Below are 24,210 nucleotides of genomic sequence, written 5' to 3' on the forward strand. Positions count from 1 at the left end.
CCTAATTCTTATGTTCTAATTTGACAGTCATATTTTGTATACCCCTTCTGTAGAACATAATCATTAAATTTCTAATAGATTCTTTCCAACTTTGCCTTACATTTTCCTCCTTCCTCACCACCCCCCCAAATTGTGCGCTATTTCACCTGAGAAGTCAGACAGGAGACCTACTCTCAGACATCCGATATCATTCTCGATCCAGCTGGTAGGAGAGGCCTGAGGTGGCTGGTGCTTGGATTTTTCCCTCCCTCCAAATAAGCACCTTGCCTCTTCTCACTGCCACCCTGACCGCACAGCTGAGATGGGGAGCTCACCACTTGCGCTCGCACCTTGCTGCTCTGACACGGTATGTCGGCATTCCATTGCACTGCTCATACAAATGCAGCTCACCTTTAACTTGAAGATCCCTATTAAAATTTGAAAGGGCCGCAGAGGAGGAACATGCAGGTTTTGTGATTAAGATTAGTGCACCAGCAGCTACCTTAAAAAACACAAATTCAAAAGTTAAACAGCATTAAGAACCATGCCACCAAAGCCCATGTATGTGAACTCCCAAAACACTGCCGATACAAACACTGTCGGTAAAAAAAAGGGTGCAACGCCAAATTGACTGTCCAATATAGAGGCAACAGGCTATTTCACTGCTTCAGCAGACACAGCGCAATTGGAAATGAAGCAAGGTGTTTGCTCACCAACCACACATCCAAATATCTGTTGTAGTCAGAAAATCACCTGTAGTGGCTTCTCTTCCCACTCCCGCACCGTTACCTCTGGTGTCCCACAAGGATCTATCGTTATCCCCCTCCTATTTCTACCTGCTGCCTCTCGACGACATCATCCGAAAACACAGCGTCAGTTTCCACATGTACGCTGACGACACCCAGCTGTACCTCACCACCACCTCTCTCAACCCCTCCACCGTCTCTAAATTGTCAGACTACTCCAGTACTGGATCGGCAGAAATTTTCTCCAATTAAATATTGGGAAGACTGAAGCCATTGTCTTCAGACCCGCCACAAACTATGTTCCCTAGCCACCGACTCCATCCCTCTCCCTGGCAACTGTCTGAGGCTGAACCACACTGTTTGTAACCTTAGTATCATATTTGACCCCAAAATGAACTTCCGACCTCATAAAACGCCATCACTTAGACTGCCTATTTCCACCTCCGTAACGTCGCCTGACTTCGTCCCTGCCTCAGCTCATTTGCTGCTGAAACCCTCATCCATGCCTTTGTTACCTCTAGACTTGACTATTCCAATGCACTCCTGGCCGGCCTCCCAGGTTCAACCCTCCGTAATCTTGAGGTCATCCAAAACTCTGCTGCCTGTGTCCTAACTTGTATCAAGTCCCGTTCACCCATCACCCATATACTCGCTGACCTACATTGGCTCCCAGTTAAGCAACGCCTCAATTTTAAAATTCTGATCCTTGTTTTCAAATCCCTCCATGGCCTCACCCTCCGTATCTCTGTAACCTCCTCCAGCCTTACAACCCTCCAAGATACCCGTGCTCCTCCAATTTGAGCCTCTTGAGCATCCCCGATTTTAATTGCTCCACCATTGGCAGCTGTGTCTTCAGCTACCAACACCCTAAGCTCTGGAATTCCCTCCCTAAACCTCGCCATCTCATTTCCCTCCTTTAAGACGCTCCTTAAAACATACCTCTTTGACCAAGCTTTTGGTCATCTGCCCTAATATCTCCTTATGTGGCTCGGTGTCAAATGTTGTTTGCCAACGGTCCTGTGACGCGCCTTGGGACATTTTACTGTGTTAAAGGTGCTATGTAAATACAAGTTGTTGCTGTGTTGACAGGACTTTACCACGTAATTCTACCAGTTGCAGAATGACTAAAAAAATTCATCAAACTGTAGCAGTAGAATCTGCAGACTATATAATCGAACTGAGAAGGGTTTCCAAGTTGGCTTTATGCGTATTATTAAGTATGTAAACTGCTGCAGAATAAAGCTTTTACATATAGGAAACCACTCTCCCTGGTCAGCTGAATTTCTCTGGCAGTCACAGCCCTACTGCTTTATTTAACAATGAAGCAGACGTTAAAATGTTATGCTTTTCAGAAAAAAAAAGTGATTGCGATTCGATGCAATTTGACTCAATTGTTTTCTGCAGCCGCAATGCCATATGTGGTGCAGAGGGCGACAATACTGGGAGCCCAGCCGCAAACACTGCAGGCTGGTCCCCGCCAAAATTCTGGACATTGCGGCCCCGCCCACAGAGAATCCACCAATCCGAGTAACCAGCCAATGAAAAGCGGCATTAAAATAAAGGCGCGACCCAATCAGATGCCCCGGTGGGCGGGGCCAGCGCTGGCGGCAAACCCGAAGTTGGAAGTTTTTACGCGGGAGTGACAGTCAGACCGGACCCGGGGAGAGAGATCGCCAGCACCGCACCAGGTCAGACCGGACCCGGGGAGAGAGAGACAGAGACAGAGACAGAGACAGTCAGCACCGCCCCAGGTCAGGCCGCGTTCCCACATTGCCAGCACTGTACCGAGCCAGGTCAGGTCGCGATCAGCGAGCCAAGTCTCCGGCGCCCAGAGCGGGAGCAGTCTGAGCAACATTGCCGGTGGGGAAGCGCCGGACTGGGAGCTCCGCGTGTGCCCGGGGGGGCACCGATTGCTCTGTTGTCGGGCTGGGCACCGATTGCTCTGTTGTCGGGCTGGGCACCGATTGCTCTGTTGTCGGGCTGGGCTGGGCACCGATTGCTCTGTTGTCGGGCTGGGCACCGATTGCTCTGTTGTCGGGCTGGGCTGGGCACCGATTGCTCTGTTGTCGGGCTGGGCTGGGCACCGATTGCTCTGTTGTCGGGCTGGGCTGGGCCGCCTGGGCAGCAGATTGTCTGGTCATTGTCACAGTGCTGTTTGTGAGAGCTTGCTGTGCGCTAATTAGCTGCCACGTTCCCACATTGCAACAGTGATTACACTTTAAACAGTACTTCATTGGCTGTAAAGTGCTTTGGGACGTCCGGTGGTTGTGAAAGGCGCTATAGAAATAGAAGTCTTTCACCTCTGTGTAAAGCTACTGTTAAAGAGGGATATTTCACTGAGTGGTGTGTGTGTTTTTTAAATGTTTCCTTTGCGGCTGAATTTATCAAACTTGTTTTTAATTTAGTGTTTTTTTAAATAATGTAATCAATATTGACTTGTGTTTTAATTCACTTTCTCTTAGCTGTAACCCAACTGTCGGCACCATGCCTTCCACCAGACCCCAGACACAAACCACCATCGACTTCCCCAAGAGGAAGTCTCATCGCGGCTGCAAAGTAACTAAAGAAATCAGCCAAGAATCGCCGAGAGCCAAAGAGCTGCCCCTCAGCCCCCGCAAACGTCTCGGTAATGTTTCTCTTTTTAAGGATTTCTTTTTGATCGGCAACACCTTGGCGGGAACTGGTGCAATTTGCATATTGAAGGCTCTTGGGCCCTGAACTGACAACTTTTTTTTGAAGTATTAATTCTTTAGACTAATGAATCTGCTTCCTTTCTGTTATCCGCTGAGCGTCTTATTTAGAATATTAACCATTTAGTGGGCTGATGTTGAGTTTAAGGGTTTTAGCCAACCTAAACATGGGAACATTTAAAGATCATTCGGCCCAGCAAGGCTGCTCCATCCAAACGCTGTATAACTTGATCTCCACGTATGCTGTAAAGGGGACTACTTGATGGTTTCAAAGACTTTCCCAGGTACCATGAGGCAGTTGTGAAATGTTTCTAAAAGATTATTAATTTAAATTTTGCTACATCCTGACTGCAACACAGGAAACCAGTGGTTCTTTTTCATATTAATGATGAAGTGAATTGCACATGTTACTCTGGCCATTTGACCTACCCCCCTCCCCCTCCCAACAATGGAATGAGAAGCCCACAGCGCCGTAGATGTTTACAGCACAAGAAACCATTTGGCCCATTGTTTCTGTGCCCGCTCTTTGCAACAGCAAACCAAAACTAATGCCACTTCTCTGCTCTCTCTCTCCATGGCTGTATTTCTTCCTCAAATATTAATCCCTTGAGATGAACGGTCTCTGTCTCAGCCACCCTATGTAGCAAATAGGACCCCAAACAACCTGTGAACATTAATTTCTCCTAACCCTTCTTCTCACTGACTATTTTTTAATTGATTCATACAAAATTGACAAGCAGGAAAAGTCCATCAAGCCTGCCCCACACCATGATGGCTGGAGCATTGTGACAATACAATTCTTACCTCCCTCCCATCCCCTGCAGCCATGTAATCTCCTGGGAGAGGCAAAAAATGATGACCTCTTGCCAAGTCAGTGACTGGCGAGAGTGACATTTCAGCCCCACGCAACTAGGACAGCACATCTGCAATAAAGAGCTGGTATTTGTAAAAGTGACCATGAAGCTGTTGGATTGTTGTAAAAACCCAACAGGTTCACTAATGTCCTTTTTTATGGAAGGAAATCTGCTGTCTTTACCTGGTCTCCAGTACCTGAGTAGCTTTTTCTAGGGGCAGAGGGTGAAGGTAGGGGGATTGATGCTGATTTTTTTTTTGGGGGTGGGGGGCGGGGGATAGGTAGGGAATGTTAAGAGAAACAAGGAAGTGGTGAGAAATGACCTCATCAGTGACTTGAGACCTTTTTTGAAGGAGGTAAGATCCAGACTGTTAAATTTTCAGGGTGCAAGTGAATTGAATACAGAAGGGTGGTTGGGAGTTTTTACCTAAAGATTGAAATTGGAGAAGCATTGCTCAGTACAGAGATTGAGCAAGGGAAATGGATGACTTAGGCTTCAGTGGGTGCTGGACAATGAGGATTGTGAAGAAAGGGTGATAAGGTTGAGGTGCTCGAACGTGGAAAGAGCCACAGGACAATGGTGGCTGTTTGAAGCTGGGAGACATGGCGAGAAAGCTGCTGGAACATGTACGTGGATGGAGCAGCCTCAGTGAGGGGGGAGGAGTTGCTAGCAGGCCCAGGATATTAATGCGTTCATCCAGGGTGGGGTCGTGGATGGGAGGGCCTTGTTTACAGTGAATGTTTTATAGACCCCATTGAAATGTTGTTTTGTAACAATGTGTCTTTAAACTATCTAGGTGTTGAGAACTTGTGTAACATACCCCAGCCTCTGCAGTGCTCCCCATCCAAACAAAAGAAAGAAAATCAGCCCATTGCTCCATCAACCCCTAGAGGCCGGAAATTAGAATTTGGCGAGAGTCCGTTTAAACCAGCAGTGTGTTCTCCAGGAAAGCACCAACCACTCACTGCCAGGAACTCACTGGAGCGAGCAGCATGTCCCCTCCACAAGGGGGATGAGACTCCTTGTTTGACGGAACACTCCCGACGAGGGCTGAATGCCCCTGTTATGAGGCTTTTTAAACAGAAAGGTATGTTCAATGCTTAGTGTAAAATTGATCTTGGCCTGCTTGTGACTGGGCTGTGACGTGACTTTCCTATTTTTGTTCGTTTAAGCATGGCTGACTGATTCATCAAACTGTAAGACCGCACCTCCAACCGTGCAGCACTCCCTCAGTACCGCACTGGAGTGTCAGCCTGGATTTTGTGCTCAAGCCTCTGGAGTGGGACTTGAACCCACAACCTCCTGACTTGCAGACAGGAGTGGTACCCACTGAGGCAAAGTTGATGCAAGATTTCCGACAGCTGGAATTCCCAGGCGGTCTCCAATCCAAGTATTAACCAGGCCTGACTCTGCTCAGCTGCCAAGATCAGATAAGATCAGGCATTTTTATATTATTGGACTTGGCCAACATTAAACACATTTACCACATCCTGATCATTCCTTTACTAACGATATTGTTATAGAATCATAATGGTTACAGCACAGGAGGCCATTCGGCCTGTCGAGCCTGTGCCAGCTCTCTGCAAGAGCACTTCAGCTAGTCCCACTCACCCACCCTTTCCCCGTAGCCCTGAACATTTTTTTCCCTTCAGGTACTTCTCCAACTCCTTTTTTAAAGCCACGATTGAGACTGCCTCCACCACCCTTTCAGGCAGTGCATTCCAGATCCTAACCACTCGCTGCGTTTATATAAAAAAATTAAATAATAATTTTCATGTTCTTTTGCTAATCACCTTGAATCTGTGTCCTCTGGTTCTCAATCCTTCCACAATGGGAACAGTTTCTCTCTATCTACTCTGCCTAGACCCCTCATGATTTTGAACACCTCTATCAAATCTCCTCTCCACCTTCTCTGCTCTAAAGAGAACAACCCCAGCTTCTCTAGTCTATCCACGTAACTCATCCCTGGAACCATTCTCGTAAATCTTCTCTGCACCCTCTCTAAGGCCTTCACATCCTTCCTAAAGTGTGGTGCCCAGAAATGGACACAATACTCCAGTTGAGGCCGAACCAGTGTTGTATAAAGGTCCATCATAACTTCCTTTTGTACTCTATGCCTCTATTTATGAAGCCCAGAACCCTGTATGCTTTTTTAATTGCTTTCTCAACCGGCACTGCCACCTTCAATGATTTGTGCACATATACCCCCAGGTCTCTCTGTTCATGCACCCCCTTTAGAATTGTACCCTTTAGTTTATATTGCCTCTCCTCGTTCTTCCTAACAAAATGTATCACTTCACACTTTTCTGCGTTAAATTTCATCTGCCATATGTCCACCCACTTCACCAGCCTGTATGTCTTGAAGTCTATCCCTATTCTCCTCACTGTTGACTATACCCCCAAGTTTTGTCATCTGCAAATTTTGAAATTGTGCCCTGTACTCAAATCCAAGTCATTAATATATATCAAGAAAAGCAGTGGTCCTGGAACCGACCCCTGGGGAATACCACTATACCTTCCTCCAGTCCGAAAAACAACCGTTCACCACTGCTCTCTGTTTCCTGTCACGCAGCCAATTTTGTATCCATGCTGCCACTGTCCCTTTTATTCCATGGGCTTCAACTTTGCTGGCAAGCCTATCCTGTAGCTCTTTTATTAAATGCCTTTTGGAAATCCATGTACACCACGTCAACTGCATTGCCCTCATCAACCCTCTCTGTTACCTCATCAAAAAACTCAATCAAGTTAGTTAAACACTATTTGCCTTTAACAAATTCCTTAATAAATCCACACTTGTCCAAGTGACTTAACTTTGTCCCTGATTATCGTTTGTTATACTGTACAGTATATCCTTTGCCATTTATTAGCATCAGAGTAGTGTGGCCATGTGGGATTACTACATATTTCTCTTTCTCCATGATCGAGTTGCAGTAAGAAGTGAGTGAATATTTATTTTGCCTCATTCCCTTCCTTTTCTTTCCCCTGTCTCCTGCAGTGTTAATCCTACACTTGAAATCTGCAGAATTATACGTAGCCCGTCGGCTAGATAAAACATGTATACGAGAGTGTTATGCAATTCCCATCTACCTTGACTTGGCTAAATATTGTAAACGTCTAACTTTTTAAACAATCAACTGATTTAGCAGAGCATGACAACTTTAAAATGCTGAAGATTGCCGTCACTACCAACTACAATTGTGAGCTGCCTTGGAGCACTGCAGAATGCAAAGCATCTTTGGGCATCTTGGCCCACCTTCTCTTGTGCAGTATTCATGTGATTCAGCACAGAGCCATGGAATTTCAGGAATTAATCTTTTTTTATTATTTCAGGCACGCGTTACCAACAGACCAAGCAGGCGTTAAACACTGCCATTCCAGAGCGCCTTCTGGCCCGCGAGAATGAGACCAAAGCCATCACCCAGTTTCTAATGAATCACGTCTGTGGGGAGAAGCCGGGCAGTCTGTACATTTCGGGAGCGCCTGGCACAGGAAAAACTGCGTGTCTGAAGCGAATTCTAGCAAACCTGCAGGTATTACCGTCTGAAACCCGACACGGCTGGCTTTGGCTTCCTTGATGCCTCAGTTGGTAGCTGTGAAGTCTATTTGAGCTAAACAGGCCAGGTGGTCCCAGGTGTGATTCCCAGTTTATGCAGAGTTAGCCGATCTTAGCATCTGGGTGGGGGTGGGGGGGGCGCCATGTCTCTGGGTTGGGAAGTGATTGAAATATGCCAGGGTTCCTCTTCCGGGACAGTATCCAGAGTCCTCTGTTGGAACATGCCCAAGGACTGGATCTGATTGAACTCTCCTCACCAGTGTGAGGTGCCTCATCCTCATTAGTTACCTTAGTGGAACAGTTCATGTCACCACTAACTGCTTGGAAGGTCCCTGTAATTGTCGAGTATGCTGTAGACCAGCGTTGTCTTCATGGGTCACTTAGCTGTGTTCCATGGCACCCCGTGGGCATACATAGGGTTTAAATCAATGTTCCCATCAATCTGCAAATATCCCAGGCTGCTGAAACTGATCTTGGTGTTCTAATTCAGGATCTATGAGCCAATTTCACCAAGAGCCGTCCTTTCTAAACCTCCAGACCCACAAAATTCAAACAACAAACCAGCACAGGAATAGAGGTACAAAGAGAACTGATTGCTGTGGACTGCAGTTTGGACACCCCAGCTGTCTATATGTTTCCCCACTTCAGTGAAGAATGGGTATGACACTGGAGGGTGCCTGGCACCTGTGGAACTGTACTCTGGGAGAAGGCAACGCCTTCAGGAGAGGAGACAATGGGAAAGAAAAATATTTGTCTTTGAGCTGGGAACATGAAGACGAGTTTAGTTTTGATGAACAATTGACCCGTGTCAATTATCTTGATTGTTGCACTTAATTTCAGTGGGGTCCATGCAACTGTGTGTGTGTGTCTCCCTATTTGGTGGAAGAAGGGAAGGTCATCTGATCGCTATCCAGTGATTCCTGTGGGAAAGTGTGTGTATGTGGGAAGGGGCAAAGGAGGGTGGAGAGGAGACCGATGGAAGAAAGCAGGTTCTAGTCAGTGTTCCGATTGCGATCCAGTGATGTGCGTGCGTGCGTGCGTCCCTTTGCAGTGAAGTTCCAGCACAGAAACAGGCCATTCGGCCCAACAGGTCCATGCTGGTGTTTATGCTCCACACCTCCCACCCTCCTTCATCTAATTCCGTTAACGTATCCTATTCCTTTCTCCCTTCTATTTATCTACATTCATCGTAAATACATCTATGCTATTTGCCTCAACTACTCCCTGTGGTTGCGAGTTCCACATTCTAACCGTCCTTTGGGTCAAGAAGTTTCTCTTAAATTCCCTATTGGATTGATTAGTGACAATCTTGTATTTATTTCCCCTAGTTCTAGTCTCAGTATTGATCAAATAGCTTGCTGACCCCTGTGACGGTACACCCCACCAAAAGTCACGCAGGGAGAAAATGGCGGGGAAGGAATGAGTGGGATAGATTCTTGTATAATTTTCAGCAATCTAATTGTTAACTTCTATTACAGGAGAAACTTGGTGACACTGTGGTGATTTTCATTAACTGTATGTCACTGAGAAACTCGCAGACCATTTTTTCTACCATCGCAGACCAGCTGGTTGGCAAAGGAAAACTCAAATGTTCAAAAAAAGATTTTGCAAAGAGGCTGGAAAAGAAGCTCACGAGCGAGGGTCCGATGGTGTAAGTCGTGCCTCCGGGAATCGTCATTGGATTTATTTTTTGTGGGGAGAACAGCAGCAACTTGTATATGGAGAGGGTTGGGGGGAGATTGAGAGGCGTTCGGGGCAATGAGGGGTTTTGATAGGGTAGGTCAAGCGTAACTGTTTCCACTAGCTATAGGGTTGGTCACCAGAAGATGTAGGTTTACAGTCGGAGTGGGGAGGAGATGAGACAATTTTTTACTTGGTGACTTATGATCCGGGATGCGCTTCTTCCGAAAAGAAGAGCAGCAGTGTCGGACTAATTGGTAGTTCTTTCAGGGAGCTGGCACAGGCACGATGGGCCAAATGGCCGCCTCCTGCACTGTGTGATTCTCTGTGGCACCAAAGGTATTTCACTGAGGTATAGTGATGGGTGGGGGGGGGGCAGGGGAAGCAATATGTCTATACTAGTAATCTGAATAAGTACTGGTAGTTTTTCAATGTTAATCCCTGCCGTTAAATGTGACTTTTCTGAATTTAAATAAAATGTTTACTGTACAAACTTTTTGCGTTGACGCAGGGGTTAGATAAGCATACGATGGATTGGTTGTTGCACGGAGCAGGTGTCAAAGAAACAAATAGTGGGGGTGCGGGGGGAGGTTTCAGTGTAATGGTTTGATGGGTGGCACCTGATGGAACTAACGCAACCTTAATGGTCGCTGCTGTTTTTAAGAAAGCTTTCATTTATTCGCAGCCTTTTGATGCTGGATGAGATGGACCAGCTGGACAGCAAGGCTCAGGATGTCCTGTACACGTTATTTGAGTGGCCGTGGCTCAGCAACTCGAGGCTAGTTCTAATCGGTAAGATTTGTCAAAGTATCTCGGCATCTCATTTCTGGATCAAAGAGTAGATATTACTGTTGCCATTATTAACAAAACCGACAAGTAGTGGTGTTTTTTTAAGACCTTTAAATCAAAATGGTGGGCAAAGGCAGGATGTAAGGAAGTAATGTTCATCTATTTTTGCAAGCAGTAACTTTTAGACTAAAGTTTTTATCAGGCATTAATTGTCTGATTGGCAGTGTTTCCTGCTTGGTCTGTACCAAGTTTTAAAATTTTCTGCTAGGTGACAACCTACTAGACAGCTGTGCCACAACAACAACTTTCATCTATATGGCACCTTTAACGTAGTACAATGTCCCAAGGCTTGGTCAGAGTTGGGCTCTATGGAGGAGGAGAGAGGCGGAGAGGTTTAGGGAACAAATTCCAGAGCCTGGGGCCTAGGCAGCTGAAGGCAGGGCAGCCAGTGGTGGCGCGATGAAAATCGGGGTTGTGCAAGTCACTGGTAGAATCATAGAATGGTTACAGCACAGAAGAAGGCCATTCGGCCCGTCGAGCCTGTGCTGGCTCGCTGCAAGAGCACCTCAGCTAGCTTCCTTCAGATACTTATCCAACTCCCCTTTGAAAGATAAGATTGAGTCTGCCTCCACTACCCTTTCAGGCAGTGCATTCCAGATCCTAACCACTCGCTGTGTAAAAAAAGTTTTCCCTCATGTCGCCTTTGAATCTTCTGCCAATCACCTTAAATCTGTGTCCTCTGGTTCTTGACCCCTTTGCCAATGGGAACAGTCTCCCTCTATCTACTCTGTCCAGACCCCCCATGATTTTGAACACCTCTCAAATCTCTTCTCAATCTTCTCTGCTCCAAGGAGAACAACCCCAGCTTCTCCAGTCTATCAACGTAACTGAAGTCCCTCATTCCTGGAATCATTCTCGTAAATCTTTCCTGCATCCTCTCTAAGACCTTCACACCCTTCCTAAAGTGTGGTGCCCAGAATTGGACACAGTACTCCAGTTGGGGTTGAACCAGTGTTTTAATACAGGTTCATCATAATTTCCAAGCTTTTGTACTCTATACCTCTATTCATAAAGCCCAGGGTCCCATAAGCCTTTTTAACTGCTTTCTCAACCTGCCCTGCCACCTTCAATGATTTGTGCACATATAACTCCAGGTTTCTCTGGTCATGCACCCCATTTAGGATTTTACCCTTTAGTTTATATGTCCTCTCATTCTTTCTACCAAAATGTATCACGTCACCCTTTTCTGTGTTAAATTTCATCTGCCACGTGTCCGCCCATTCCACCAGCCTGTCTGTCTCCCTGAAGTCTATCACTGTTCACTATACTTACAAGTTTTGTCATCTGCAAATTTTGAAATTGTGCCCTGTACACCCACATCCAAGTCATTAAAATATATCAAGAAAAGCAGTGTTCCTTGAACCGACTCCTGGGGAGCACCACTGTATACCTTCCTCCAGTCTGAAAAACAACCGTTCACCACTACTCTCTGTTCCCTTTCACTTAGCCAGTTCCGTATCCATGCTGCCACTGTCCTTTATTCCATGGGTTCAACTTTGCTGGCAAGCATATTATGTGGCACTTAATCAAACACCTTTTGGAAATCCATGTACACCATGTCAACCGCATTGCCCTCATCAACCCTCTCTGTTACCTCATCAAAGAACTCAGTTACCCTGGATTGACTCTCCTCTATGGGAAGTGTCCAGCTCTTTTGTCAATGGCCTCAAAGTCCAACCAGCACCTTGTTCAAGGACAACACACAGCAAAGCTACGACATGCTGACCAGAGACTGCAGCTTCCCCCATATGCTGTGGGCCGGTGCCAAGTGGAAGCCAGGCATCTCTCTGAAGAAAGGCAGTGAGGTGGGAACTTATCAGTAGTTCTTGCAGATGTGCAGATCTAGTGATTGGACTCCCATTGAACAGGCAGATGAGCAAAGTCCATTTTGACCCAGGGAAGCTGATCCTGAATTGACCAAAATTGTAAATTCTCTCCTCCAGGAGTTGCGAACGCACTGGATCTGACCGACCGAATCCTGCCCCGACTTCAAGCCCGGCCCAAGTGCAAACCTCAGCTCCTGAACTTTGCTCCTTATACCAGAGACCAGATAGTGGCCATTGTACAAGACCGACTGAATCAGGTACAAAGCACGTGGTTGGTAGTCAAGTGTGTGAATCCATATTTTGCAGAGTGGAATATTTTGGTGTAAAGCAACCTCGCTGTGTGAACCCTAGCTAGCTTCTTTGATTCATATCCTAACGAGAATGTGATCTTGAGGGTACACAAGCAGCTCTCCGCTCTGGAGGTGACCATTTGTTTCAAGAGGGTGGGGGGACACTTATTTGTGCATCCTGCTTGAAGTTGCACCTTTTGAACAGGTGGCTGAATTGCACCGTTAGCAGTCAAGCTCCTTTCTCCCCTGGTTCACAACACGTTTCGAGTAAGCACGAGATTTCGTAGTGGAATATACAGAACAGACTTTATTGATGCACAGTAAAGGTGATCGGTCTTTAACTGCATACAGAGAGTGACTTTCCCCGTTCCTCTCTTGCGAGCACACTGAGCTGCTGTTGAAAACCATGATCCTTTTACACCATAATTTGACTACTTTGGAAAATGTCATAAATAAAACTATGATTATCTATTCACAAACCCTTTGAAAACAGACTGTTCATGTCAACAGTAGTAGTTTTTACCTCAGAACGACTTCCCTTAAACAAGACCTCCTCAAATGGATTTACCACCCCTGTTTATTACCCTAAAGCTACATTTTATTATCTACACTTATTTCCTTACACAAGCACTTTACATTTCAGAAGACAAACCACGCTTTCTACTCGCCACACCTGAAAGTCATCCTGTTCATAGAATGGTTACAGCACAGAAGTAGGCCATTTGGCCCGTCGAGCCTGTGCCAGCTCTCTGCAAGAGCACTTCAGTTTGTCCCACTCCCCGGCCCTTTCCCCGTGGCCCTGCAAATTTTTTTCCTTTTGAAAGCCACAATTTGAGTCTGCCTCCACTGTTTCAGGCACTGAATTCCAGATCCTAACCACTCACTGCGTAAAAGTTTTTCCTCTTGCCACCTTTGGTTCTTTTGTCAATCCCCTTAAATCTGAGTCCTCTGATTCCCGACCCTTTCGCCAATGGGAACGGTTTCTCTCTCTCTACTCTGTCTAGACCCATCCTGATTTTGAACACCTCTATCAAATCTCCTCTCAACCGTCTCTGCTCTACGGAGAACAACCCCAGCTTCTTTCATCTATCCACGCAACTGAAGTTCCTCATCCCTGGAACCATTCTCGTAAATCTCTTCTGCACCCTCTCTAAGGCCTCCACATCCTTCCTAAAGTACGGTGCCCAGAATTGGACACAATACTCCAGTTGTGGCCGAACCAGTGTTTTATAAAGGTTCTTCATAACTTCCTTGCTTTTGTACTCTATGCCTCTATTTATGAAGCCCAGGATCCCGTATGCTTTTTTTTTAGCTGCTTTCTCAACCTTCAGTGATTTGTGGACATATACCCCCAGGTCTCTCTGTTCATGCACCCCCTTTAGAATTGTACCCTTTAGTTTATATTGCCTCTCCTCGTTCTTCCTACCAAAATGTATCACTGCACTTTTCTGCATTAAATTTCATCTGCCACGTGTCCGCCCATTTCACCAGCCTGTCTATGTCCTCTTGAAGTCTATCACTAGCCTCCTCACTGTTCACTATACTTCCAAGTTTTGTATCATCTGCAAATTTTGAAATTGTGCCCTGTACATCCAAGTCTAAGTCATTAATCTGTATCAAGGAGAGCAGTGGTCCTAGTACTGACCCCTGGGGAACACCACTGTATACCTTCCTTCAGTCTGGGAAAAATAACTTCACCTCTACTCTCTGTTTCCTGTCAATTAGCCAATTTCATATCCATGCTGCCACAGTCCCTTTTATTCCATGGGCTTCAACTTTGCTGGCAAGCCTATTATGTGGCTCTTTATCAAACTACTTTTGGCCGTCCATGTGCACCTCATCAACCCTCTGTTACCTCATCAAAAAAACTTTTATATTGGAAAGTGTTACTTTAAAACAGAGGTTCGACTGTTAACCCATAACTGCCCAAGATGTTCATCTTGCATCTCTCCAGGATGTCCAATACCCCCACCCCCTGTCTATGTTTTGAGATAACAAGCTGGAGCTTCCCTCAGTGGGCCAAGTGCTGCCTGGGGCAATATTCAACCTTGAGGACCAGGAGGATCCCAGGTTCTCTGGACTCACTGACCAGAGGGATGGTGAAAGGCTTCTGGTCTGGAATAATCCAGAATTCCCATTCCTGATCACTGTCTATCTAGTGATGGTGCTGGAACGCGTGTGACAGGTGAAGACCAAATCGGACTCGGCCGTGACACCCCCGCTCACTTGCACGTTTGAACAACTTGCTGTAACTGTCTAGATTCTGCAACCTGAGGAGGGGGAAGGAAATTGCCAGAGAAGATCACCCGTCATTGCATCTCGATTTGCTGCACTTTTTAACCCCCTGGAAAAATCTGAATGAATGTTGAAACAGTCAGCTGTCCACGGCGGCCAAAATCCATCGGACCCAATCAGTCAATGGCTGCCTGTCTTGCTCCATGGTCTCCTTTGGTTCTATTCGTCCAGTTAATTGTGTGTGAAGTTTTAACTGAGCTGTGATTGCTCTTTTTTTTGTTGTTGAAAAAAAGGTTCCTGGGGAGAAGGTTTTGGACATTGGTGCCGTTCAGTTCTGTGCTCGCAAGGTTTCAGCCGTGTCTGGAGATGCTCGCAAAGCCTTGGACGTTTGTAGGTAGGAAATGGAGATCAATCTATCTACCTGCTAAAGTTGCAGCTGTCTTCCAAGCCCAAAATGGGCTTGGGGGAAGGCAGGCGAGAGGAATGGTCCTCTAATTTGATGCTTGCTTTGCTGATTGTTGATTCATCAGAAACCCTGACCTCTGTTGCAAGGGGTGAGGAAGAGAGCAATGGTCTTTGAGGGCTGATGCTGGCTTTGCTGCTGTTGGTGACTCATTGATTTCAATGATGCCCCCACATCACAAAAGTAAGTGGCGGCAGGGAATAGAGAATCGACTTCGAAAACGAGCATCTTTTGGTGCCCCGTGCACACCTTGATGTCCTGTGTATAACCGGTCACGTGCTTATATTCATTAAGTTGGGCTTGAGAAGTTTGATTTATATGGGATTCTGCGAAGGCGCTACATGTAAAAGCAGCCTTTCTGAGGCTGTCGGGAGTTGATTGTTGATGGTCTTAATCCCTTCTATTGATTGCACTTGCAGACGTGCCGTGGAGATTGTGGAGTCAGATGTTCGAAGCCAGACTGTACTGAAGCCAGAGGTGGAATGTAAGTTGACACGAGGTAGAACAGCAACTGGTGCAGGCTGTTGTAGTTGAGAGTTACTGTCAGTTTCAGAAAGGTAAAGCTGGCAAGCCTGCAGCTGCATATGTTTTTGTTAAAACTCTGACCGTTCCAGGCTATTCTGTGCTTTCGGGGGTTGGCCATTCTTTAAAAGGCTTCGGCTTGCACACCATGGCTCTGGAAAATCTAATGACCGTGGTCACTTTCTCATTGTCTTGAGAGTTTCTGGCCGTGTGTACGCTCAACCGGAGAGCCTTGAAGTCCATGTGCCCCATTGTTATTTTGCTTACTTCCAGCTAGCACTCCCATCAAGGCCACTGGCAGGAGAACCTGTTTCCATTACCCCACTCCTCCTCCCTTCACCCCCCCCCCCCCCCGGCCCAACGACTTATCCCGTGAGGAACCGAGCCATCCTGGGTCAATCCCTGGTCTGAGCTGATTGCAGCCAAGGAGAGGTGGGGAATGCTATGATTAATTTAGTGCCCCTCTGGTAAGGGAGCAGAAAACTGGCTGGGGTTCAAATTCCTGTCACTATCATTCCCCCCCCCCCCCCCTCCTCCTTGTGGCTGTCGGGTGAGACCATGGTCAGGAGGAGCTGCAATTCCCTTCCAAGCTTTAATAACTTGCTAATACTCCACGTCCAGACATTAATTGGGTGAGATGATAAAAGTTTCCCTTGGAACTGGTATCTCAAGGGGGCAGGAAATGTGCACTCAAACAGGAGTTGCCCATTACTGTAGAGAACTAAAATGTGCTTCATTAACTATATTAAATATTCTAAGCTTATGATCTTTGCTTTATTATTCTCCTATTCTCGACCTCCACTTTTATTTGTGGATTTCGCCCACATCAAAGTGAGATGATGGTGCTAATGAATAGAAACATTTAATTTCAAGCACACTGGTCAAGTTTTTAGTGCAGTTTGATGCAGTGTAAAGCTTCCCCGCTCTACCCCGACCCCAGAACAGCAACTTCTGCTGTGCATTATTACCACACAGAGAGACTGTGCATATCTGGAATGAATGTTCTTGTTGCTGTAAAGATTAGTTGTTAATGAAATGATTGATTCTACAATCAGGTTGATTTCTGCTCAGTGATTGAAGTGGACTGCATGTTTCAGTGCTTCCATTTATTGGATTATTTCTCTCTCTTGAAGCTAAATCTCCTGTGAAGGCTGCTCAGTCTCCAGGCCTAAAGAAGGTGAGATTGCCGCACATCTCCCAGGTCATCTCCGAAGTGTACGGTGACCGGATGACGTCCAGCTCTGGGACTGATGAGTGCTTTCCTCTACAGCAGAAACTTCTAGTCTGCTCACTGCTTCTCCTAACCAGGCAGTCCAAAGTGAAAGAAGTCACTCTCGGAAAGGTAAACAAAACCAAATTTGCTGGAATCTTTTTTTTGTTTAAATAGAGTTGATGTGTAGATTAATGGGACTTTTTCCCATCCTGTCTTTCGGATGAAACATTAAACCGAGGCCCCATCTGCGCGCTCAGGTGGATGTAAGTTATCCCATGGCACTGTTTCAAAGAGCATGGGCGTTCTCCCTGGTGTCCTGGGCCAATATTTATTCCTCGGCCAACATCACTAGAGCAGATTATCTGGTTATTATCACGTTGCTGTTTGTAGGAGCTTGCTGTGCCCAAACTGGGTGCCGTGTTTCCTACATTACAACAGTGACTACACTTCAAAAGTACTTCATTGGCTGTGAAGCACTTTGGGACATCCTGATGTTGTGAAAAGCACTATATAAATGCAAATATTTCTTTCAGTTTATGACCTAGCCTTAAAGGGCTCACAATGTCAAAAATGGACGTTAACATCCAGGGAGCTGAAATTCTTTGGTAATGGAGAATCAAAGAAGGTCTATTTTTCTCTATATTTGACAGGTTGTATTCTAAGCAACTTCTCGAGTTACTGTGGTTTTGTTAGTTGCCAACAGCAGTTGGCATTCTTTAAGATGAAATTCCCCATCCCTTCTCGGGAGTTTATAATGAGAGGAACGATCAATTTTGCTGATATCAAACTGGGGGCCATGACAAACTGCTGAGAAATGCAGGAGGCTGTAGACAGATTAGTGGGGTGGGCAGAGAGGTGGCAAACGCAGAGAAATGTGAAGTAGAACATTTTGAAGGGTCAAAAAGTATCTCCTAAATGGTAAGATGTGTAGGGATACTAAGAGATAGTTCTTTGTAGATGGGACAAGTGATAAATTTGACAAAGACATGGGTACCCCATTATAGGAAGGCTATCACAACCATGGATAGGGTGTAGCAAAGATTCACGACAATGACCATGGTAATGTAAAGTTATAGTTATGAAAAAGGCTTGAACAATCGGATTTAATTTTCATCTTGGTGTGGTGGGTGAATAGTTGAGGTTCCCGCCCCCCACCACCACTTTAGTGAATGAGTAACCCGGGGCTGTAGATTCTGGATTACCACTAGAGGGGAGAAGGGAAGTTGGAAGAAAGTTTCACCAATAGGGTTAATAGAATATGGAACACTTCCACAAGTGACTACTGATGTAGAAAGATAATAAAATTTACACTGATTACACAAACTAGGGTTGTATTCCTGGAATTTAGAAGGTTAAGGGGTGATTTGATCGAAGTTTAAGATATTGATAGGGTAGATAGAAAGAAACTATTTCCGCTGGCTGGAATCTAGGACTTAGGGGGCTTGTCTAAAAATTAGAGCCAGACCCTTCAGGAGTGAAGTTTGGAAACACTTCTACACACACACAAAGGATGGTAGAATTTTGGAACTCTTTTGCAAACGTCAATTGATGCTAGATCAATTGTTAACTTTAAATCTGAGATTAATAGATATTTGTTAACCAAAGGTATTGAGGGATATTGGGCAAAGGCGGGTATATGGAGTTCGGTCACAGATCAGCCATGACCTCATTGAATGGCGGCCGAACAGTCTCGAGGGGCTAAATGGCCGACTTATGTCCCTATAATTTACAAGTAATTGGATAACGACTTGGAAAGGAGAAAACTATATTAAACATACATGAAGAAAGGGTAGGGAAGTGGGTTTCGAGCAGATGGCTTCAGTTGAGCTAGCACCAACATGGGCACAGTGGGCTGAATGGCTGCCCTTTTGTGACATAATTTCTATAATGAAGGACAGTTAACCAAAAAGCAGGCAAGATGCTGAAGGAAGGATGAAAGGGTTTTTTTTTGTTGAAGAGGAGGTCTTTGATTTACAACTGAATTATTTCTGGGCAAGTTTTCCTCCTAGTCTTTTTTAATCACCCTTACCTGCTCACCGGCAACAGATTACAACCACTCGGAGATACTGGGGCGACTGCCGAGATCTCTTAAATTCCACTGTTTGCTCGTGCTGCAAAAAAAAAACCCACAGCCACTGCTCAGTACTTGAATGACTTGTCACGGCGCAGAGCTGTGGACTGGGTCCTGTGCAATGTTCACTAAGCTGCGCATCCAGCTCTCTAGGGGTCCCACGCAGCCGGCGAGCCGGGTTTTAAATTGAAAAAACGCACGTGCGCAAAATTTTGAACGAGCTGCACAGCCCAAAAAATATTACAGGGAACATTGATTGGCCCCTGTGCCTGTCGCAGTCTTGTGACTCTGAGCAATCGATGTGCTCACGCTTCCCCCCCCCCCCCCCCCGTCCCTCTTTGTGGTTTTTATTTAAAGCCCTCGTGTTATAGGGCGCACTTGGTTGGCACCGTGTGTGTAAGGAGAGTATTTACGGGGCTCTCGCTGTGTTCCAGCTCCACGACACGTACAGTAAAGTCTGCCGACAACAACAGATGACCGGTGCTGACCAATCCGAGTGCTTGTCGCTCTGCAGCCTCCTGGAATCCAGGGGAATCGTCTGGCTCAAGCGATCAAAAGAAGCTCGGCTCACTAAGGTAAGAGTGACAGATTGAATTTGGCCGTGATTTTAACCAGCGTCAATCTGCAATGTATTAAATTAGCAACGTATGGTGTCTCGGCCCTAAGCTCTGGAATTTGCTCCCTAAATCTCCTCTCTCTCTCTCTCTCTCTCTCTCTACTCTCTCTCTCTACCTCTCACTCCTCCTCCTCTCTCTCGCTACCTCTCCTCCTCCTCCTCTCTCTACCTCTCAATCCTCCTTTAAGATGCTTCTTTAAAACCTACCTCTTTAACCAAGCTTTTGGTCACCTGTCCTAATATCTCATTGGGCTCGGTGTCAAATTTTGTCAAAACACCTTGAGATGTTTTGCTACGTTAAGGCGCTATTTAATTGTGTGTTTGGGCATCGCCATTCTGAGTCATGCTTGCACACTTCTACCACTAGATGGAGCTTTGCAGGCTGCTGGTCCCCATACCTACAGCATCCTTTGCTGTGTCTTGACTTTCCATCTGCGAAACCATGGGAGGTCAGTTATAAGTATGTCCAGCCCCTGGCACTGCAATGGTTGAGATTTGCCTGCGGATGTCAGGAAATTTAGCACAGACAAGCGCTGCAGAAACTGAATTGCTGGTTGGTGTGGAAAGACTGAATGCTCAGTCTGCCCGTGCCCAAGAAAAACCTCAACCCGTGGGTTCTGCAGCTGGTACTCTGTGCCGACAGAGGCATTGCTGCTGCCTCATTTGTTTCCTAGCTCTGCTGTAGAAGTTGGAGCGGCCACCATAGCACAGCCGTCGTCTAATCGCAGCACGAGTGACGATACTGCGACCCTGCAGTGTGCGCGTGTTTCTGCCTTTTGTGTGTGAATCCAGCCCTGTGCTTGCTTAATGCTGGCTGGCTTCCCTCTGGGAGTGGAGCCTGAAGCTGGGGCTCCTGCCACAAACCACCGCTCCCCTCTTCTCTGTTTGAGTGGATGATGCTGTGCACTCGCTTAGCTTCTTCACTGGGGCGATTGAAGCTGTGGTCGTTTGATGCTGAACGAGCCGTTGGCTTCTTCCCACCCCCATAGCCCTTGAGTTTTATACAGAAGGGCACTCTGGAATTAACTGCTCGGTTTTTGCGATGGCTGGTTGAATGTTCAAAGGATGGGTGTGGGGCACATTGTGGTTTCTGACGGTCTGGGACCTGGAGTTGATCACTTTGGGTGCCTACCTGTGTCTGATGGTGGTAGCGAGCAGGAGAGTGGGTGAGGTACACTCTGACTCAGACGTGTGGCCTTTTTTTCAAAAGACCCAATCAATCTGTTTGTATCCATAATTCCTACTGACCTAAAGTGTTGGGACAAGTGTCCTAATTTCCTGGCAGGATAACCTGTCTGCTCGCCTGGAGCCTGATTTCACTCGGGAAGGACCGCATAGATGGTAACCATGTAGGGTGGGTAGACATTATATATTTCTTAAATGAGGTGTGGTACTGATCTTTTAATAAGTAGGCACCGTGTACTAATCTTGACCAACTCTTTCCTCTTCCAGGTTGCTCTAAAAATTGAAGAGCGAGATGTTGAACATGCTCTTCAGGACAAAGTGCTAATGGGGAGCATTTTACAAAGAGGACTTCCTTGAATGTTTTTTTAAAGTGTATACATTTTTAGAGGTTTTAATAATTCCCATCACCTTGGTGCTGTCAGTAAAGTGGGTGTGGAGATACAAGTGTTACTGAAGTACTCTTTGATGATTTGATCTGCAGGGAGTCCATTCCATAATTTATGTCGTGCTTTTAAGATGTTTATTTTCAGTGCTGACTGGAGGCTGCAGTTTGGGGAGTGATGGATTCTAGTACCACCCACCAGTCAGTGCCACATTTAACACGAGCACAGACCAGTTTAGGGAACGGCCTGAAATCGGCAACGTAGAGGGAACAGTTCAAGTGGAACCTTCAAACAGGATGGGCCATTTTTTAAATTGCCGCTCTTCAACAGCTTGTGGAGAACCAGTGAAGGAGGTGCATCTTAAATATTGTGGTGACCTCTCGTGTTTAGGTTTTTTTCTCAGGAAAAGTCATCGGAGATGGGTTGCTTGTGGCATACTCCATTACATCCCAGCACCTTGGGGCACATGTGTCTGATTGGAGTGTCTTTTTTTATTTAAATTTTTTTTTATACAAGTGGTTTTACTTTTTAAATTGAGGCTAATTTTGTGTTGCAAACTGGTGAATTTGTAATTGGGTTAGGACTGCCTGAACTAGTTTGACTTTAAGATCCGTGTGTACTGGAGGGAAATTATCTCCCCACCCCGCCCTTTTTTTTTTTTAAAGGGGGGGCGGCGGGGAGAGAGCAAATGAGAGAAATTGTGCATCAGCTTTATGGCTTTAGCACATTTTAGTCTTGATTTAAACTGAAAGGAGACAATATGAGCAGGAAATCTGCGTGAAATTGAGTTTCTGTCATCAGATTTCAAGCAAGATTTCCACATACAATAATTGCATGCATTTGGTGCAGACTTTGGAAATAAGTTTGACCTGTTAAAAGGGAATAGGCAATATTTATTTTGCCCTTCAGTTCCTAGTGTATATGGTGTATTGTGGAAACTTTTAGAATAAAGACACTTCAATGTATTGGTGCTGTTTGTTCTTTGAGATTCAATGAAGTTCCATTCAAGGGAGCTGTTCCATTGGGACGGACTCCACTTGGCCAGTGCTGGAACTATAGAGTCCTGGCGAATCATATAACTAGGGCTGTAGAGAGGGCTTTAAACTAATTAGTGGGGGGGGGGGTTTCTAGAGAGCAAATAATAGAAATGACAACAAAGAAGGTCATAGACTTAGGTAGCAGTGGGGGAATTAAAAAACAGAACGTGTCAGGAAGGGACAGAAGGTATGGAGTAAAAAGTAAAGTACTAAAAAGGGAAAAAACAGGAACTAAGTGTTACAAAACATATTTGAAAGTTCTTTATCTGAATGCATGTAGCATTCGTAACAAAATGAATGAGTTAACAGCACAAATAACGACATATGGGTATGATCTTGTGGCCATTACAGAAACATGGCTGCAGGGTGACCATGACTGGGAATTAAACATACCAGGTTATTGAACAATCCGGAAGGACAGGCAGGAAGGGAGAGGAGGTGGGGTGGCTATGTTAATAAAGGAAGGAATCACTATAATACAGAGAAATGATATTTGGTCAAAGGAGCAGGATAGTGAAACAGTTTGGGTGGAGATAAGGAATAATAAGGGGGAAAAAACACTAGTGGGTGTAGTCTATAGGCCTCCGAACAGTTGCAACTCTGTTGGACGGAGTATTAATCAGGAAATAGTTGAGGCTTGTAATAAGGGAACAGCTATAATTATGGGGGATTTTAATTATATTAACTGGACAAATCAAATTGGGCAGAGCAGCCTTGAGGATGAGTTCATTGAGTGTATTAGGGATGGGTTTCTTGAGCAGTATGTAACTGAACCGACCAGGGGGCAAGCAACCTTAGATTTGGTCCTGTGTAATGAGACAGGATTAATTAAAAATGTCCTAGTAAAGGAACTCCTTGGAATGAGTGACCATAACATGGCTGAATTCCATATTCAATTAGAGGGTGAGAAGGTTGGATCTCAAACAAGCGTGCTGAGCTTGCCTAAAGGAGACTATGAAGGTATGAGAGCGGAATTGATTGGAGTGGACTGGGAAAATAGATTAAAGGGTAAGACAGTACATGATCAGTGGTGTACATTTAAGGAGTTATTTTACAACTTCCAAAAAAAATATATTCCACTGAGGAAAAAAGGGTGTAAAAGAAAAGATAGCCATCCGTGGCTAAGTAAAGTAATTAAGGATAGTATCCGACTAAAAACAAGGGCATATAAGGTAGCCAAATCTAGTGGGAGGATGGAAGATTGGGAAGTCTTTAAAAGACAGCAAAAAATAACTAAAAGATTGATTAAGAAAGGGAAGATAGATTATGAAAGTAAATTAGCAAAAAATATAAAAACAGACAGCAAAAGTTTCTATAGTTATATAAAAAGAAAAAGGGTGGCTAAAGTAAATGTTGGTCCCTTAGAGGATGAGACCGGGAAATTAATGGTGGGAAACATGGAGATGGCAAAAACACTGAACAATTATTTTGTATCAGTTTTTACAGTAGAGGACACTAAGAATATCCCAACACTGGACAAACAGGGGGCTCTAGGGGGGGAGGAACTAAATACGATTAAAATCACTAAGGAAGTGGTACTTGGTAAAATAATGGGACTCAAGGCGGATAAATCCCCTGGACTTGATGGCTTGCATCCTAGGGTCTTGAGGGAAGTGGCGGTAGGGATTGTGGATGCATTGGTAATAATTTTCCAAAACTCCCTGGACTCAGCAAAGGTCCTGGCAGATTGGAAAACTGCTAATGTAACACCCTTATTTAAAAAGGGTAGTAGGCAGAAGGCTTGAAACTATAGACCTGTTAGCCTAACATCTGTGGTTGGTAAAATGTTAGAGTCCATTATTAAGGAGACAGTAACGGGACATTTGGATAAACATAATTTAATAGGACAAACTCAGCATGGTTTCATGAAGGGGAAGTCATGTTTGACAAATTTGCTTGAGTTTTTTGAGGAAGTAACATACAGGGTGGATAAAGGGGAACCAGTGGACGTAGTGTATTTAGACTTCCAAAAGGCATTTGACAAGGTGCCACACAAAAGATTATTGCTCAAGATAAAA

The 24,210-nt window shown here is 45.3% G+C and overlaps 1 protein-coding gene across 1 annotated transcript; it reads left to right on the forward strand.

Moving 5' to 3' along the window:
• The first annotated feature begins 2,363 nt into the window (after positions 1 to 2,363).
• Positions 2,364 to 22,120, forward strand: cdc6 (cell division cycle 6 homolog (S. cerevisiae)). Its single transcript, XM_085966718.1, has 12 exons — positions 2,364 to 2,476; positions 3,188 to 3,351; positions 5,066 to 5,356; positions 7,600 to 7,799; positions 9,301 to 9,473; positions 10,188 to 10,294; positions 12,295 to 12,434; positions 14,996 to 15,096; positions 15,585 to 15,649; positions 16,821 to 17,029; positions 19,406 to 19,546; positions 21,040 to 22,120. Exons 2-12 carry the CDS (start codon positions 3,210 to 3,212, stop codon positions 21,127 to 21,129), a joined length of 1,659 nt encoding a protein of 552 aa, XP_085822844.1. The 5' UTR covers positions 2,364 to 2,476; positions 3,188 to 3,209; the 3' UTR covers positions 21,130 to 22,120.
• The last annotated feature ends 2,090 nt before the right edge of the window (positions 22,121 to 24,210 follow it).

Source organism: Somniosus microcephalus, chromosome 24, assembly GCF_052327205.1.
Source record: "Somniosus microcephalus isolate GS21.2 chromosome 24, FLI_Smic_1.0, whole genome shotgun sequence".
NCBI lineage: Eukaryota > Metazoa > Chordata > Chondrichthyes > Squaliformes > Somniosidae > Somniosus > Somniosus microcephalus.

What these genes read in the sequence shown, in the direction of transcription:
- cdc6 (XM_085966718.1), top strand. Translation starts at nt 3,210, where the DNA reads ATGCCTTCCACCAGACCCCAGACACAAACCACCATCGACTTCCCCAAG. An exon ending in GAGGCTTTTTAAACAGAAAG is followed by an intron (nt 5,357 to 7,599) that starts GTATGTTCAATG and finishes TTATTATTTCAG; the next exon opens with GCACGCGTTACCAACAGACC. An exon ending in ACTGAAGCCAGAGGTGGAAT is followed by an intron (nt 15,650 to 16,820) that starts GTAAGTTGACAC and finishes TCTCTCTTGAAG; the next exon opens with CTAAATCTCCTGTGAAGGCT.